This window comes from Platichthys flesus, chromosome 20, assembly GCF_949316205.1.
Source record: "Platichthys flesus chromosome 20, fPlaFle2.1, whole genome shotgun sequence".
In the NCBI taxonomy this organism is placed as follows: domain Eukaryota; kingdom Metazoa; phylum Chordata; class Actinopteri; order Pleuronectiformes; family Pleuronectidae; genus Platichthys; species Platichthys flesus.
In genome coordinates, this window is record NC_084964.1 from 16,701,417 (window position 1) to 16,718,591 (window position 17,175).

Genomic DNA, 17,175 nt, shown 5'->3' on the forward strand with positions numbered 1-17,175 from the left:
AAAACTGAATGACTTCTTCCTTGGGTCAAGCCCCACTTCTCCACAAAATATAATGGGAATCGGTCCAGTAGTTTTTGCATAATCCTGCAAAAACAACCAGCAAACAAACCTTTGTGGAGGTAATTAATGAAATTGCTGGTAGACGGCTTTCTCTTAAACCTTTGGACTGGGCCAGGCTAATAGTTCCCCCCTGTTTCCAGTCTTTATGCTAAGCTAATCTAACCATCTCTCCTCTCCATCTTCTCCGTTGCTGCACAAACATGAGAGTGTGTGGATCTGAATATAAAGTGAATTTTTCATAATAGATATGAATGGTAAGTATAACATGTGAAACACAATGAACAGGTGATTAATTCTGTATGATGCTCTGCACTCAAACTGAATCGTTGGATGAAACGTTCTACTTTGGCCTCTGTTGAATGGAATGGATGATGAAGAGGATTCCTCTCACCTGGGTGTCCTGTCGGTGGGCGGAGAACAGAGGAGGCTCTCAGGCTCTGATCTGCATGGATCAACGAGCCGTGGGTCACACCGAGTTCAGCATCTGATCAGAAGGACCAAGAAAAAGAGAGGAGGAGGAGGAGGAGGAGGAGAGACAGGGAGGGAAGGAAGAGAGTTTATTTTGTTAGTGTGTGAAAAACAATGGCACTCAGCCGGAAGCCTGGTGATGCCAACGCTGCCAAGCCCACTGAGAATCATCACTTCACTGTGTGGCTGTGAGCAGCTTTCAGCTCCTCTCACCAGATGAATCTGTATTCAGGTGCAACGAGCCGTAACGAGGCTCCAACACTGGAAACCAGTGGCAGGAAAACAGCAAACCACTTCACCACCAGTGGTTAAAATACCAGGAAAACTGGAACATCCCAGCATGAGATACATTATTCAGATATAGCCTCTACAGCCAAGCACGTACATTTGATTTCAGAATCCATTAAAGTGGTTTATAGTCGTTATCCATGGATCCAAATACATGAAAACATATCTCATCAGCCGAATGTTGCCAAGCTTAAGTGTTAACCTGAGGCTATATGTGAACATGCAGAACACATGAGCAAAATCAGTGTGAGAGCATTGTCATTGTGAGAATAGGACTGGAATAGGACTGGGCAATAAAACAATATCAATAAATATAACAATATAGTTGTCAATAATAGCAATTTGTACGACACAATACAATCGTGTAGGATAGGATACGATATGCAATATAACTCAACCTCAGATGTATAAAATGTTTTGCTGTTTAAAACCAAAACCTTCACTCAGGAGCAAAAATATTAAAACTTAAAAAAAATAATGTGATTCACTGCATGTATAAGAATCATATCGATATATATATTGATCCTTGTATATTGATATTTCTCAAAATATATAGTGTTTACTATGTGATTGTTTCACTGCTCAACATTTCTGCAGCCTGAAGTTAAGTTTGAATAATTCTTCTATTTCACAACTAAGTAGCATTTTTCCGCATCAGCTGACAGATGTAAACAAACTTGGCTCAGTGATTCGATGATTTGTCTTTAAAACCTTTGTTCTTGACTCCGTGGTGTCTCCATCTTGTCTGAGTGGAATCTCTTCTGCTGCTGCTGCTGCGTCTTTTTATAGCTTAGAGTCCTGGTGCGAGGAGCAGTGGATAGCGGGCTTTAGTGTTAGCAGTGACCAGGCCTCTGGCATCGAACCTTCCACCCACACGGAGCTCAGAGGCAGAAACACGCTGACCTCCCCCCGCAGCCCCGGTGTCTCCTGACGCGTGTGACCGCCTCCTGAAGCCTGATTCCTGGGAACAGCGAGCTGCCATGGACCGGTGAGACCGACTCCGGTGACACTTTTCACTCTGAATCAAATCAAACCAGAGTTTGTTTACCTTCACTTGTTCATGTGTTTGATCCACGTTTGGATTCATTGTGAGCTTTGATCAGAGTCTAACATGTTGACTCACTGGAGAATAAGAATTGACTCTTACATTATAACTATTTAAAGATCTGTGTGTTTGTACAACCTGCTGAAGTTACTTCCTCACACACAGGAGTTACTTCTTATTGTCAGGTGAAATTATTTAATATTTGATATTTAAGATGCATGCACAAAGTTTTAACATGTTTCACTCAACATGGAGTTTCCAGTGTGAGACTGTATCCATCAGCATCCAGCATCAATACTCCACATCATAATCTGCTTCAGTGCAGCAGTACTCAATATTGCAGTTAAACCCTTCATTTAATTGGATTCAGTTTTATTAACCTATATAAAAATGGCAATATTAGCCGTTTACAGTCATATTAGTATTGTCATTAATGTTTACTAATGTGAAAACCTTTATTTACTAAATCAGAAAATATACACCCCTAATCTCTATATTCTAGCTCTATACATTTGGTAGAGTAGTTCTGTTTGTTTTCTTTTTATGGATAACTATTTATAAACAGGTTTATTTTAGGTTAAACTGTAAAATTTCAAACCTCGATCAAACACATTTCTAATATCAGTTTGGCTGTAGATTAAAAAACCCACAACAATTTGTTTCACCAATAAAGATCCAGAAGAAAAAAACATTACGACACAGCTCGGAAGTTTTCACAGTTTTATTATTATCATGAGTTGAATATTACATGCAAAAAAAAATCTTGACATGAGAAGTTGTCAAAATGGAAATGTGCAAAGTGTCTATAATCTCAATTATGTAAGAAATAAATTAACAGTTTCTCCTCAGTGCAGTTTCATTTTCATGCTCTGAAAAAAATAAGCAGCAGTTTTTATCTTTTAATTCAGGGATTATTTAAATTTTTGTTCTGTGCTTGTTCTCCTGACAGATTTGCCACAGTGGAGCACTATAAAGCCGCCATGCTGCTGAGCGGTGCAGGCGATGCTCTTGGCTACAGGAACCAGCTGTGGGAGTACAACGAGTCTGGACCAGCTATCCACCAGGTGAGAGCTCGGGAGCAGGGAGGGAAACGCCACGCTGCTGAGCATGTGGCCTCTAGAGGTTCATTTCACCCAAAATGTCTGTGCTTCCAGGAGCTGAAGGAGCTCGGAGGCCTGAGGAACATCAAGGCGGAGCTCCCTGATTGGCCGGTGAGCGATGACACGGTTCTTCATCTGGCGACGGCTGAAGGACTGGCCACTGGTGAGATTAAAAAAAAACTATTAAATTAACCTTTGTCTCTTTTCATGGCACGTGGAGATGATTGGATAGTTGGCGTCGTTGTGATGAGGCCTCATCAGGACACAGACACACACACAGACACACACACACAGACACACACACAGACACACACACGTCCTTCTCAAGAGCCCAAAACTAAAGGTTAATTCGCAGCCTTTGCTTGATTTGCTCCATTATGGCTCCGCACAAGTGGTGGGAGAGGGAGGCAGGAATTAAACTTGACCTTCACTGTGATACGGCAAACAACCAGCCCTGATAACAGATGTTACACGTTTAGAAAATTGTTAACACGGACACGTTGACTCCGCGATGCCCCCCCCCCCCCCCCCTCGCAGGGAAGACGGGGGAGACGCTCCTGCACGAGGTGGCCGCTCGATACGTGGAGGGGATGAAAGACATGGACGGGAGGAAACCGGGGCCCTCCAGCACCCTGGGTGAGAGACGCTCTTCATTTCTCCATCGTTACTCTCATGATGCTCTTGATGGTGGCGATCTGACTCACTTTCTCTTCTCAGGAGTGTCGCTGTTGAAACCTGGGGAGGAGGAGGGCTTCAGAGTTCCCTATAACTCAGAGGGGACAGGGTGTGGAGCAGCCATGAGGTCCATGTGCATTGGCCTGAGGTACCACCCCCCCATGAGATAGAAACATAACTCTACTTACTGATATTAGTCTTGACCTTATGCATTCCAGTTTTACTGTACATTCTTTAGCCTGAGCCCTCCATGGGTTTGGTTATTATTAAGAGTCAGTGCCCTCACAGCGCTGAGCAGTTAAATCATCACAGTGATTCACTGAGTCATACTTAAAACACTTTTTGGACATAACTAAAGATTTGGGACCAATAAAGAAAATGAAACTGAAAATAGTGATTTTGAACATTAACAATTGATAATTGGGTTTTGTTTGTCACGTACCAGATGATTGAAATGATCGAATAATGACATTGACACTTTCCATACAAGTAGGCACAGCTACACTGTGATTTACATTAGAATCCGTGTCCACACACCCCCCCCCCCCCCCAAAGATAGACTCAGCCCTGAAGCCAGAGACTGTAAATAGAAATTAACGACATGTCTCCACTTCCTCCTGCGATTCAGACACGAAGCCAGAACGTCCCAGATACAAACCATCTTGAGCAGTTAGCGATCAGGGGGTGGAGACATTCTATAAAATATTAAGCTCGATATACAAACTCTTAACACTTGGAATTCTTTTGCTCTTCTCATGTTACTTACACGACCTTCAAAGTTAAGGTCAGAGTCCAAAAATAACTCCTCAACCCCCCCCCCCCCCCATAACATTTCAGAGACCTGAGTGAATACATGTCCTCCTCCCTCTTGTCAGAGGAAGCAATGAGAAGTATCCCTGTGTTATCAGAGGAACAAACAAATGACTATCTCCATTATTGATTATTTTCTCAGTTTTATAGTCAGTGAAATAAAAAGGGGGGGGGGGGGGGGGAGTGTTTATCCCATTTCCCAGGGTGACCTCTTCAAAAGTCATGCATCTGATAAATAGTCCAAACACTAATGAAATAGAAAAAAGATGGAGCAGCTCCTCTGACATGTGGGATGAACGTATAAATTATCCAATTATTAATAATAAACACAAGCGTGGGGTAAGTGAACGTTCTTTGCTTACTAAGCAGAAATTAAGAGTTTCAAGATTAAAACATAGAAGCAGCCAAAGCACAATGTGAAGTCAATTAAAGCATGAAGTGAGGTAAGTGACACATCATTCCTCAGCTGAGTGATGACTTCATCAGGTTTATAGAGAAGAACTTCAGCTGAATATATGTAAAATTATTAATATTTAGTCCCTCGTTAGGTATCCAAGGCCTGACCAGCTGTTGTCGCTGGTGGCGGTTGCCGTGGAGACAGGGAGAATGACCCACCCCCACCCCACCGGTTTCCTCGGAGCGGTGGCGTCGGCGCTTTTCACCGCGTACGCAGTCCAGCGCCGGCCAATCACCACGTGGGGCCTGGGCCTGATCAACGAGGCCTGTCCCATAGCCATGACCTTCGTTCGGGGGCGGGGCTTCGCCGTGGAGGAGTCGGAGAGAGACTGGAGCTTCTTCTGTGACAAGTGGCAGTGGTACGAGGTTGTCATGTTTTCATCTTCGGGTTTCCAGCGTCAGCAGCTTCCATTAGCCTCTCGTTCTCAAGGTTAATACGTGAAGGCATGAAGTTCAGGCTGAAATGTCACTGGCCGGTTTCGAGTGAGGCAGCGTGACCTTGTTTTTCTGCTTCGACGCAGACGACAGCCGGGTCGCTGAAGGCAGTGTGTTTCTGGGTCAACCCTCCGTCATGCTGTCGAGCTAGGCAAAAAATCATTGCTTGTTTCTCTTCTGGAAGAAAGTGTGCGTGTGAGGAAAAACCCTCTCCCCTCTGTTCCTCAGGTACCTGGATATGAGGGGCATCTCCACCGGCGTGGGCCCTGCGATCTGGCCCTCGCCCTACGACCCGGCTGAGAGAGACGAGGCCTACAAGAGCTTCAGCCTGTCGGGCTGGGCGGGGCGGAGCGGCCACGATGCCCCGATGATCGCCCTCGATGCCCTGCTGGGCGCGGGCTCGGACTGGGAGGAGCTGATGAGCAGAGCGGGTTTCCATGGAGGTCAGAGACTCAATCTAGAAAATGCTTCTGTGGTCTACTATTATGGGATGACAGGGAAGTATATCTTAGAAGTCATAGATTGTAAATTAAGATGGATGACACGTCTTCACTTCCTCCAATGAGATGAAGCCAAATATCCCAATGTGGTTTTGTGGTTGTATTAACTAATGGAGAATAATCAGAGACCTCAAAACGGACCTAAGCACCAGCCACATGTGACAATTAGGAATTAACTGCAGAGTAATGATTCTCCTTAGTGTTGATATTGTGGCGGTGGCTACAAACAAGTCAACGAGAGTATATAATATTAGTTCTTTTCATAGTGAAACTGTGGAGTCAGAAGACGTCAGCTGAGGATGTCATTTAAATGTGACCCAGAACAGATTTATGTTTATTCTGCTAAATGTGGACCCATTAGTTCCAGACCACCTCCGAATGTGGTCTGGAGTCATCCTATCGCTTTCTGTTCCACAGTCATAAAATCCATTGTTAATATAAAAACATTGATTAGCTGCTTTTAAGTTCATCTAAAAAGATCAATTCCTACGACTTATGGATACATTCATTTATCTTCTCATGCTGTTCCCTCTGTCCACTTCCTCCTCTCCCCCATCAGGCGACAGTGACAGCACCGCGGTGATCGCCTGCTGCTGCTGGGGTCTTCTCTACGGCACCAAGGGAGTCCCAGAGGGGAACTACTTCAATCTGGAGTACAGGGACCGGCTGGAGCGCAGCGCCGAGCAGCTCTACGCGCTGTCACACTGAGGTCACTGCAACATGCCGTGCTGCCAGTGTGTGTTCTGCTGCACTCGAGAGGAAACTGGGCCACACTTTGCCACGCCGACGTAGAGAAACCGTTTCTCCGTGATGCATCGATCCAGTGTTGTCACCCGGCCACAAAGTGTGGTGTCATACTTGCCTGACGGGGAGCAAAACCCCACTGACCTAATGTCAAATAATTTCTGCCACAACAAGGTCTTTGTTGGGCTGGTGGGGAGGTTGGCGTATATAAAGAGGGCTCCCCCTAGTGACCGTTTGAAACGAACATGCAGAGCTGTACCACTAAGCGGAACGAATCCGAGCTAATGAGAATGTGAAGAGAATACACAAAGTCCCCCGGGAGATAATTACCTTGTTTTGTCAGCTTGACATAATGGTAAATGCTTGGTAAGCTTCAAATTAAATGTGCTATTGTTATCGTCTAATGAAAAATACATTTCTGCGTCTCATTGTTGTTAACTAGGGCCTCGTTCAACTGTAGCCGCGGTTTCATGCACAACTGTTGATACAATAAATTAAACAAGTCTTTGAAGTTGAGTTGAAAACTTTATTTTTTGGTCATTGATGTTTTAATATTTTTTTGTTCAACTTGTCCATTTTTTGTATTAATTATATTTTTCTACAGGAGAGAAGAAGGGTAAAGGAGGTCGGGTTTAACTACTGGATCAAGTTTAAAAAAAGAAAAGTTATTTGCTAAAAATCCCCTCTCGTCTTCAAATCCCTCCTTTCATGGTGTATTCATGAGATCCTGCGTCAGTCTGTGTTTTGTGTTATGGTACTTACAAAACCCCACAAGGCTAAAAACACATTGCTAGAAGTGTCTGCTGTTGGTTGTTCCTCTCCGACTGGCTCGCCAAGCAAGGTGCCCCGTGTCTAAAAAAAGGGAAGAAGTTGGAAAGAAGAGCAGGATGGCAGCGGGGTGGGTGGGGGTCCTGACGCCGCTGCTGCCGTCTGCCACCATCATCTTTAGCGTTAAAAAGGTCTTCCTCATCTTGGGCTGACGCCGATGAAGAACAATATAGCTGAAGAATAAGGTGCTGGGAGACTCGAGTCCTCTTCTCTCCTCCGTGCGATCCTGTCAGTCCGGTTCAGTCTGGGCCTCGCATCCAACAAGTAGTGGGGATGTCGGGGCTCATTCCGGGGAGCATTTGGGGAGGGTGGGGTGGTGTCGAGGGCTCTGGAGCGGTTTAGTTTCCAGGTGGATGGAAGGAAGCAGGATGCGTTTGTACCTGCATTGCTGTGGAGAGGAAACACAAACAGGGACATTATGAATCTCACACTTTAAACAAAGTCAGGGCGGGGGGGTTGGGGCTCTGTTGTGTCTCGTACCTTGTGGATGTCCTATGTAGAAGTGCTGGTGTGCTCCTTGATGAGGTCCTTGCTGTTGGTGCTGTTGCACTGAGCCGGGGCCCTGCTGAGGCGGCTGCAACATCACTAACTGTGGCTGGCCGTGGTTCCCCGAGTGGTGGGGACCTGACATGGCTCCCTGTACGTGGGCCTGGAAGAGAGGGCCGACCAGGAGATTGACAAGTTTAGGTCAAGATGAAACTTCAATTGAAAATAGTAAACAACGCAGTGACGCCTATACCTGTGTTAACTGCCCCAGGGGGTATGAGGGTGGGATGCCCTGGTGTTGGTGGATGCTGTAGCCCTGAATGGGGTACGAGCCCTGTGGTGACGTGTGGCCCGGCGGCATGTTGGGGGGGGTTTGAGCTGACATAGGACCTGAGTGGTACAAGGCCTGTTGCTGCTGGCCTGGCTGGGCGTTCTACAGGAAGAGGGCACAAGACGTTAGATATCACAAATAAATCTGAATTGCTACTTCTCTTGACCTCAAAGTTTGTATTTTGAAATCCCTGTAGTTGTGTAGGGGTAGCTCACCTGTCCTGGGCTAGGTGCAGAGTGTTGGGGAGGGGGCTGGTTGCCTGTTGGGGTACTAGAGGGCTGAGGCTGATGAACTGCACCCGTGTGGTGGGTGAAGGACTGTTGAGCTGGAGGGAAAAGACCGTCAGTTCCTCAGTAATACATTTCAAGCCTCTGATGAAAAGTGAATATTCTGAATCTCACAGAAAGACAGTAACTCTCATCGCTCTGTAGATTTGTTCCACTAACCATAGATGCCCTGCTGTGGTCCCTGAGGGCCGTCTCCCTGTGTAGCGAACTGAGGGCCTCCTGGGGGTCCCAAAGCTTGTGGATGGGGACCACCACCTTGACCTATCATCCTAGCTCCACCCTGCAGCATGGAGTACATTGGCTGGAGAGGGGGAGAAAAGAGAGAATAACAAATAAAGCTTAATTTTGTTTAGTTTTGGTGCAAGGGTAAGATAACACTCTGTTGATCTATTAGCTTTCAGAATAAGATACCCCCCCCACAGATTATTCTTATTTCAATGCCAACACACAATTTAAAGATAGTGGTTTAGACATCATACCTGTCCAGGGTAGGGGGACATGGCCTGGATGACCTGCTGCTGGCCGTACTGCTGCGGGTTGTACTGAAGGTAGGACTGAGGGTAGGGGGATGCTACCAGCGGGGCCCCGGCTGCTGAGGCCGCAGCTTGCAGCATTTGAGGCCCTGAATTACCATGGTCAGAGCGCTGAGCAACTACTGCACCTTGTGAAGGAGAAGAAAAATTGGCAAAGCAACAATCACATAAATGGTCCAAATGCTGCAACTTTATCATATTGCTAAATGACCAATGACGAAAGAGGGAATTTCCTTATAAATTGTATAAAATGGGGATCTCTGAAGTGTGTCCCTAGCTTTGATAATGACAACATTTACCTTTGGTCCTGGGGTATTTTCCCTGGTTGACTGTTGACATGGTGTACTGGTACATCGGTGGTGGCTGAAAATGTAAAAATATTTTAGAGGTCAACACCAGACAAACATGCTCTGTTGGGAGTTGAACAAAAGAAAATGTATAAATCAGAAGTTGGTTTTAGTCAAAGCTAAACGCTGTGTACCTGCACAGAGTGGATCTGCGAGACGTAGGAGAGGTAGGGGGTGGTGTAGAGGGGCCCCTGTCCACCTGGGTGCTGAAGGACCACTGGGCTTGGAGGAGTTGGCCGAGGTGGAGTGGGTGCAGTGTTGGGTTTCGTCTGCAAGATCACACAACCACAGATTAATACAATTGCATGAAAAAGCGAATAAAAGGGATCTCAGCAGATTATATTTTTATATATTACATGAGGTTGAATAATATAAGTGAAGTTAAATAAACAGGTCTTTGACTACAAAATAAAATCAGTGATACACTTCACTGCATTTCCTGATCTTCATACAACATTACGGTTCAGGGATTAAACTGCAATTGACTTACCATAGGCATCTGAGGTTTAATAGGGTTGAACTCTTTAGCGTTGGGGTTGAGGGTTGATTTCTTTACTTGCCTAGAGGACAAAGAAAAATGTGTTTAGAAATGAAAACCACAATGAAACAAGTAAGATAATCAGATTGTTTAGTGACACAGCTCTAATCCTTTTTGAAACTCACTCTGGAACACCCTCCGTCGACTCAGACCTGCCGTCCTCACTTCCCGGGGTCCGGGCTGGCTGTGGGACGGCTGGCGACTGCCTGTCTGAGACGGGTGCTGAGGTGGCAGCTGTGGTGGGGCCAGGTGTGGACGTGGTGTCCTTGGTGGGGTCCTCAGAGGGAGCAGGTGAAGCCTGAGGTTGTGGCTGAGCGGGACTGGCAGCTGGAGGCTGAGATTTAGGGTCTGAAGCAAGGTGAGCGTCTGATTGTTTAATATCACCGACGGCAGGAGGGGTTGCTGCTGCTGGAGAGCTGGGAGAGCTGGAGTTGCCTCCACTCGGCTGGAGCTGGAAAAGAAGAGAGAAAAGTAATTAAGAGCTTAAACAATAAGTATTCAGGTAGAATGGAGGTGATAGCAGAAGCAGAAAATGATCTAGACATGGCAAACGTATATACATATATAACATAACGTTATTATATCTGTAAGGCTGTAACAAATCATCAAATGTCATTGTTTTGTATTTTGGTCCTTTTTTATATAATTTACTGGAGGTTTCCCTCTTATTGTGACTGGTCTTTACAGTACCCAGTAAACCTCGAGAAGAGCCCACCAGTATCCAGTGCCATGTCATTACTGGTAATTGTCACAATGAAATGAACAAGACGTGAGTGATTTGTCAGACTGACGTCGATGTCTCAGGACATGACCACTTGATTGGTCACAGATTTTCTAATTTCACACTTCACTGAGAGGCTACTGAACTCTTACCCTGAATTCCTTGCCAAATTTCCGCAGCGCCTCAATCTGTGTCCTTTGCTGCACTGAGGGGACTGGTGAGGAGAAGAGAGAAGGTTAATGAGAATGTGAACTTCTGAAAACTCTACAACAAATGGGACATGCAGTTAGGTAACATTTTGAGACTTATTTCCAGTATTTTGTTGATCTTGCCCACACACCTTTAGTCTTGCTTTCCTCTGTGCTGCTGGCGATCTCAGCTGCTCGTTCTTTTGCAGCTGCACCCAGAATCTCATTCACTGCAATTACAAGAAAAACAAACAAGATTAGATTTCACTATCGAAAGTCGTCACTTAGTGCTACGAGGTGACTGTCTCAAAGAGGCTCACGCCATTAGAGAACACAAATGAGTTTGACTTTGATTTGAAACTTTAACAACAGAAGAGGATGCAAGAAGTGAGATATTACCATCTACAGGGAAGAGAGGGGCAGGGCCAGATGTCTTCTGGGGAGGCAGAGAGACAGATGATGTGTCTAAATAAGGCGGGTCCTGGGAAGAGACTGATTTGGGAGAGCGAGTAGCTGCAACGACACAAGGGAGGGAAGAAAAACAGAGCAACGTTTTAGGCAGAATCCTTCAAAAATCATTATAATATTACTTTAACATTACAACTTATACCTGTTGACTGATTGTGTGAGTTTGTAGAACGGGCGGTCCTGCTTGACTGTGGAGGTCTTTGGGCTTTAGGGGAAGTTCTAGCAGAGACTGTAAAACAAAAAAAGAGAAAATGCTCCTTGAAGTCCATCGACAAATCTTACTTATGCCATAGCAGCAGGCTTGGTTGCTGTGAAAACACTGTCTGAAACAAGCTCTCACACTTACCTCCATTCACAGGCCTGCCAGCATCAGAAAGCGAGTGTGGGAGTGAGTGGGAATGAGGGACTGTGTGTCCGTGTGGGGCAGGGGGGCTTCCTGGAGAGGGGGCAGCTGAAGCAGAGGCCAGCGTAGGTGCTGGTCCACTGGGAGAGGCAGGTGTGTACGGGTTTGCAGGGACAGAGCCCGGGCCTGGGCTGGGACTTCCCTGTGGGTGGTGGGGGGCGTAGGCACCGCCTCGGCCCGACAGAGGGCTGCTTCTCTCTGAGGGAGAGACACCAGGTTGGGGCCCCGCACCAGAGGGCAGTGGAGGTCTGGGGGAAGAGGAGGATGGAGGGTTGGAGCGGTAACCTCCGCTGAGACGGTTATGGGGTGGAGGCCCACCAGGACCTCTCTCAACTCGCTCACGCTCCCGGTTCATCTCTCTCTGACGCTGAGGTAATGGAATGTACTTGCCATCCCTGGAAGAGAAAGGAAGAACATCAAACAAAGCGACAACACACAGGTGACCAGAAAAATATAATACAAGCCTAACAAAGAAACGTGATGAGAGAGGCTGATTTATCAAAGTCCTTGTTGACCTTGGAAAACAGCACTTGACATCGATTTTCCCCTCAAAGTGTTTTTTAGTCAATGTTCTGAATCTGATAGAAAGACTTTGATCTTCCTCAGCAGATAAGAGTTTGACGCCTCCCTCACCTGGTACTGGCTCCAGGACTGTCTCGTCCCCTCTCGCGGTCTCTGTCACGGGGACTCTCGCGGCCCCTCTCCCGATCACCACCGTCCCGCACAACAGAACTGAACTTATCTTCCTCGCTTTTGCCGTCGTCGTTTTCCAGGTTGGCACGGTGGCGATACTGGGGGGTTGATTCAATCTCATTGGCCAGACGAGCAGCACGCATCTCCCTCTGCCGAAAAGTGTCAGAGTTTCCTCTTTCTAGTGGCACACTGGAGGCAAGGGAGAAAGATTGGGCCAAATTTAGAGAAAGCACAAAAACCTTTAAACATGAAACCAAAATTTGAATAACCCAAACATTACTCTCCATTTTAACTATAAAATCACAGGCAACAGGGACCTCACTGCTGAACAGTAGCACGTAAAGACAGGAATAGCACAAACAGATCTTCATTTTGATTTGTGCTTAGACCAGAGATGCAGTCTAATATATGATAGAATAAAATACTCTATCTTCTGTTGATGCAACATGTAAAATATGGAAGTTGTGAAGGTTGTCACTGCTCACATTCATCTTTCATAACACAATCTTTCAACTACTTCCTTACTGATCTCGTTACCAAAAATGTACTTCGAGAAAAGCACATAATACAATATGGTACAAATAGTTGAAAAATTTACTTTCACATGATGGGAACTCACGTGTACATGGAGAGGCTGGCATCATACGTTGATGTGACTCCGTATTTTACTTCATTGAAACGAAACATCTCATTGGCATCCCAGCCATTGGACTGAGGAGAAAAACACGAGATTATGGGGTTAGTACAATTACCAGTGCTTTAGAATCATTTTTATTAGTGAAAGTGTTTATAAAAAAATGTGTTCTAGCAGCATATTGAATTATAAGTCAACTCATGTTGTTCTTATGTGTCCTGGGTGTAAAGGGCATTTCTGTCATTAGAGACAATTTGACTCACTGCATCATTTTCCAGATCGTAACTCTCTCCATTGCTGTCTCCTCCCTCCCACCTCTGCAACACCTTCTCCTTGTGCTCTCCGTTGACGCGGGTGGCGCTGATGGCTGTGTCTGTGAAGGTGTCTAAAAATCAAAGACAAGACAAGATTATATTAACAAATCTCTTTTGGTTAGATTTGTCTGCATTTGGTCTAGAAAACATAAAGTTGATAACCATTTGTTCAGTTTTTAACCACAATGTAATGATATTTTCTCCTGAAGAGGTCAACTCAGGTCAGTCTACATTGACAAATGATTGGAGTAGAGGCTTTACTCCTTATTCAAGTTCATAAAAATGTAATCCTTACTTTCTAGCCTGAACTTTATATATCTGATACAAAGGCATCTCGGTCCTGTGTTTGTGACCTCTGTGCACTTTTACCTCAACCCCCCTAGGTTGCAATTGTGTGTTTATACCTCTTGTGGCAAAGTTGAGGTCGACATCTTTGCAGATCATTGTCACCAGGTCGGAAGGGCTGAAAATCATAGTGTCTGTGATTTCCTCCCTCCGTGGCGGAACCGACGCTGGTCCCTCCTCCTCACCGCGTTTGTGTACAGCATCCACAGCCAACTCACACTAAGAAGGAAACATTAAGAGGGCACAGGAAATTTGATGACTGTGTGAATTTTCCGAGCAGGAATTAAACAACTTAACAAAATGCCCCATTGACAAGAGTTTATTATTATACTGACAGTAATGTTTGTAGTGCTTCCTTAAATCGGCAGAAGGCGGTGCCTGTGTGCTCATTATGAGTTTCTTACCCGTGAACTTAGAGTCTTGAAAACACCTTCAAACACACTGCCATTCTTCACTCTTATGTCACAGGTGGAACCCTGAGAGAGATGCAACACTTGATTAGGCCAATTTTAATCCAGGACAAGATCTGATACAAAAACTTCAATTCAGAGTTGGAACCCTTTTTAAGTTTGAGAGACGGATGAGAGACAGATTTAAAGCCTGACTCATCATAAACGAAAGTAATAAATTGCATTTTTACAGTCAAATAGTCATGATTTTAACCAGCTTTCTTCTGACACTTGCTGTAACCTTTCACAGGCTTGGACAGATACAGAAGATCATATAAGAAGAGCTAGCTGTACATTAGGTACACAACATATTATCTCTAACTATTATGACTAGTGTCACAAGGGATGTATCAGCTGCCATTTTCTCTTGAATAGGACTTTGACAAAAAAGCTCACCACAACAGCTGTGAGGAAATGAAGCATTCTGGCATTGTTGTACACACCCTCGAAAACCTGCAGATGGAAAAGGCATACGGTTACCATCAATCTAAAGACACAAACACGGCACAGAAACTCTATATTTTAATTCACACGGGTTAATGCTGACACGTCATTATGACATCGTGTTTGTGGCTACATACAGTAAGCCAATTCATTCCTAGGATGAGGCAACTCCAAGGTGAAGAGTTGAATTACAGAAACTTCCTGTGGCCTCTTTTATACAAGAGACCCACTTATGATGCTCTGCTTGCTACTGAATGAACGTTTAACCCGCTGTAGAAAACTTCCTATCGACCTTCGTCACAGGTTTATGACTTAAAGTGAGACCAATCACATCTTAATTTAGAACAATTCAAGGATGTGCAGTCAGCCTGATCCATATACTTTCATCTTATCAATAATTAATGTTACTTCTACTTAAATATAAAAGGCGATGGACTGAACAGAGACAGTGAGACTCAGATTGGACTAAAATAAGACATTTCTATGGGAATCGCCCTTCAGATTTGACCACTGCTCACAGTGTGTTGTGTGTTCACGGCCCAACGTTTCTGGCTGAGGATACTCACTGGAGATGACTGGAATGATGGCTTTGCAGAAGGTCGATTCCTGGGAGAGAAAAGGCCACACGGTTAAAACACACGATCGTCTGCTTTGATGCTAAAGGAGTAAAACTTGTTTTGGAAGCCTGTCAAGGCAGTGTCACATTCCACATGGGGCTAGCTGGGGGAAAACTAACAAGCTTAGAGACTCAGTTCTCTGAATCTATCAACACTTCACGATGGGTCCTCTAGGTTCTCTAAATATGTTTTTGCCTTTATAGTTACTGTCATTTTTCAGGGCTGGGCTTCCATTTACCTACTCTCGTCTTCAAGAAACAAAGTGGTGGGAGGGGGGGGCGCATTTAAACACGTCAGCAGCTTAGATTGAACCAGGAAACCAGGTTTGGAGAGCAAGTGATTCATCATTAAAATCAATCTGGATATGAATCGCAGCCTCCATGAAAGGGTGAAATCATGGGGCTGGCTCCGCTGCGAGTCACGGACACGGTTACAAAACAAAGAGACGAAGCTGGCCGGACTTCAGTAAACACACGCCGATCTCGGGGCCCGAGACCACGTGTGACCTTGTTCGGGCCCTGAGATCACTTCCGTGTTGACAGGAACATATAAACCTTAAGTTCTCTTTGGCTGCAGCGACGTGTTGTTGTTATTTGCACATTTTTCCAGTCGCTATCGCTTCTGCCCTGACACTGACAGGCCAGATAAACTTTGGGCAGCTCGGGTGCTGATTCGCTACCCGTTGCTTTCACCTCGGTTGAACCCGCCTCACTTTAACACACTGGGCTCCGTGCGGGCCTTCTGATTGGTTCACCTCCACTGTCACTCTAGCACGGACTCATCTCATTGGACTGAAGAGGACCCCCCCCTATATAAGCGGGACACGCCCACAGCTCTTTAACCGGTAGGCCTCAGGAGTCACAGGACGATCCCCGGACTGTCCTGAAGCGACTTCCCCCAAACCCCGCTTACCTCCCGGCGGGCGCCCTGCTGCCGCTGTTGGTGCCGCTGACTGGGGTAGACACACCGGCGGGGCCCGAGGTTCCGTTCGATGCTTTCCTCCCGCCGGCTTGCTGCTGTTGTTTCAGCATCACGAAGCACGAGTGTTCGCTAACTTATAAACACTGATAGCTCCCGGTGTGAAGTCGCTTCAGCAGCGGATTCAGTTTAACACGATCACCCGTCCCGAGCAGCGAAGAGCCGGCGTAACCTCAACACGACCCGGCTAGTGTGGCTAATCTTGCCGAGCGAGTCTCGGTCGCTTGTGGCCTAAAAATGCAAACGCCTCGATTGAAATAAAATTCAACCCCCGATTAAACAAATTCGCCCCCCGGTTCTGTGGCGTGTAGCCGCGGAGGTTGTGTCAAAGCCCGGGTCCGAAAACACGACACGAGTTTTCGTGTGATTATTTAGCCGCGGCTAGCTCGGTTAGCATTAGCTCTGATCCCCGGGCTCACTTCGGGCGCTTTCCCTCCAGGATTTACTTTCTTCCCCTCGGTCGCCTCGACTCCGCCGCCGCTGACCCTTCCGGTACAAATTCGCGGGTCGTCGACGTCACTTAGTCGCCTCGGGAAAGTCGTGTTTTCTCCAGGTTTCTCGCTGAAAAACCCGCAGCGGTCGGTCGACACCACCTCTCGGTAGTTTCACTTGACTCAATCCGCGCGCGGCTGACTGGGAACCGGCTGGAAAGGGGGGGGAGGGGGGCGTTGACGTGCGCGTGCGCCTTTGACCCACTGGCGAGCGCGCGTACGAGAAAAATAAATAAATAAATAACGTGCTCATCGAATCGATATATGATCGATGCTGATTTAATCTGATGCGAACCCGGTGTGCGTTTTGTTTACTGTCCACGTGGCAGCCGCCCGCACAAAACACCACATGTTGTTCTTCCATTGTATTTCAATAAATCACTCAGATATTCATTCATCCCACAAGTTTTATAAATTTATACTTTTGTGTCTTGCTTTATTTTGTATTTGACTCTATTAAATAAATGCATCAATAAGCCACAAGGACAGACGTTGACCC

At 45.9% G+C, this 17,175-nt stretch overlaps 3 protein-coding genes across 4 annotated transcripts in view; 1 reads left to right on the forward strand and 2 right to left on the reverse strand.

The window, feature by feature from the left end:
* The window catches only part of LOC133931679 (double C2-like domain-containing protein alpha), a 36,851-nt gene extending 35,248 nt beyond the window's left edge, over nt 1-1,603 (reverse strand). The window contains exons 1-2 of the mRNA XM_062378618.1: nt 1,528-1,603; nt 452-544 (exon numbers count right to left, since the gene is read on the reverse strand). The gene's annotated coding sequence lies outside the window, so the exon portion shown is untranslated. The remainder of the gene's footprint in view (nt 1-451; nt 545-1,527) is intronic.
* Nucleotides 1,604-1,662: 59 nt separating this feature from the next.
* Nucleotides 1,663-7,097, forward strand: adprh (ADP-ribosylarginine hydrolase). Its single transcript, XM_062378621.1, has 8 exons — nt 1,663-1,804; nt 2,811-2,925; nt 3,016-3,124; nt 3,499-3,597; nt 3,679-3,784; nt 4,995-5,261; nt 5,566-5,780; nt 6,397-7,097. Exons 1-8 carry the CDS (start codon nt 1,797-1,799, stop codon nt 6,543-6,545), a joined length of 1,068 nt encoding a protein of 355 aa, XP_062234605.1. The 5' UTR covers nt 1,663-1,796; the 3' UTR covers nt 6,546-7,097.
* Nucleotides 7,094-16,830, reverse strand: LOC133931671 (ataxin-2-like protein). Of its 2 annotated transcripts, none has more exons than XM_062378604.1 (23): nt 16,120-16,830; nt 15,157-15,196; nt 14,543-14,599; nt 14,102-14,173; nt 13,757-13,916; nt 13,302-13,423; nt 13,024-13,115; nt 12,345-12,593; nt 11,655-12,106; nt 11,451-11,537; nt 11,240-11,353; nt 10,993-11,070; nt 10,805-10,866; nt 10,057-10,382; nt 9,884-9,953; nt 9,528-9,662; nt 9,346-9,409; nt 8,993-9,168; nt 8,673-8,814; nt 8,442-8,551; nt 8,149-8,328; nt 7,890-8,058; nt 7,094-7,797 (listed from the first exon to the last, which is right to left on the reverse strand). In XM_062378604.1, exons 1-23 carry the CDS (start codon nt 16,236-16,238, stop codon nt 7,748-7,750), a joined length of 3,126 nt encoding a protein of 1,041 aa, XP_062234588.1. In that variant the 5' UTR covers nt 16,239-16,830; the 3' UTR covers nt 7,094-7,747. The 2 variants fall into 2 exon arrangements, with proteins under 2 accessions (XP_062234588.1, XP_062234587.1); XM_062378603.1 differs by having other exon boundaries at nt 8,993-9,174.
* Between the last annotated feature and the right edge of the window lie 345 nt (nt 16,831-17,175).

Coding starts and splice junctions, on each gene's coding strand:
- adprh (XM_062378621.1), top strand. Junction 3,598..3,678: donor GGGGCCCTCCAGCACCCTGG/GTGAGAGACGCT, acceptor TTCTCTTCTCAG/GAGTGTCGCTGTTGAAACCT. Junction 5,262..5,565: donor TTCTGTGACAAGTGGCAGTG/GTACGAGGTTGT, acceptor TCTGTTCCTCAG/GTACCTGGATATGAGGGGCA.
- LOC133931671 (XM_062378603.1), bottom strand. CDS start 16,238: ATGCTGAAACAACAGCAGCAAGCCGGCGGGAGGAAAGCATCGAACGGA. Junction 13,424..13,756: donor CCTCAACTTTGCCACAAGAG/GTATAAACACAC, acceptor TTTGATTTTTAG/ACACCTTCACAGACACAGCC. Junction 10,383..10,804: donor AATTTGGCAAGGAATTCAGG/GTAAGAGTTCAG, acceptor CTTCTTTTCCAG/CTCCAGCCGAGTGGAGGCAA.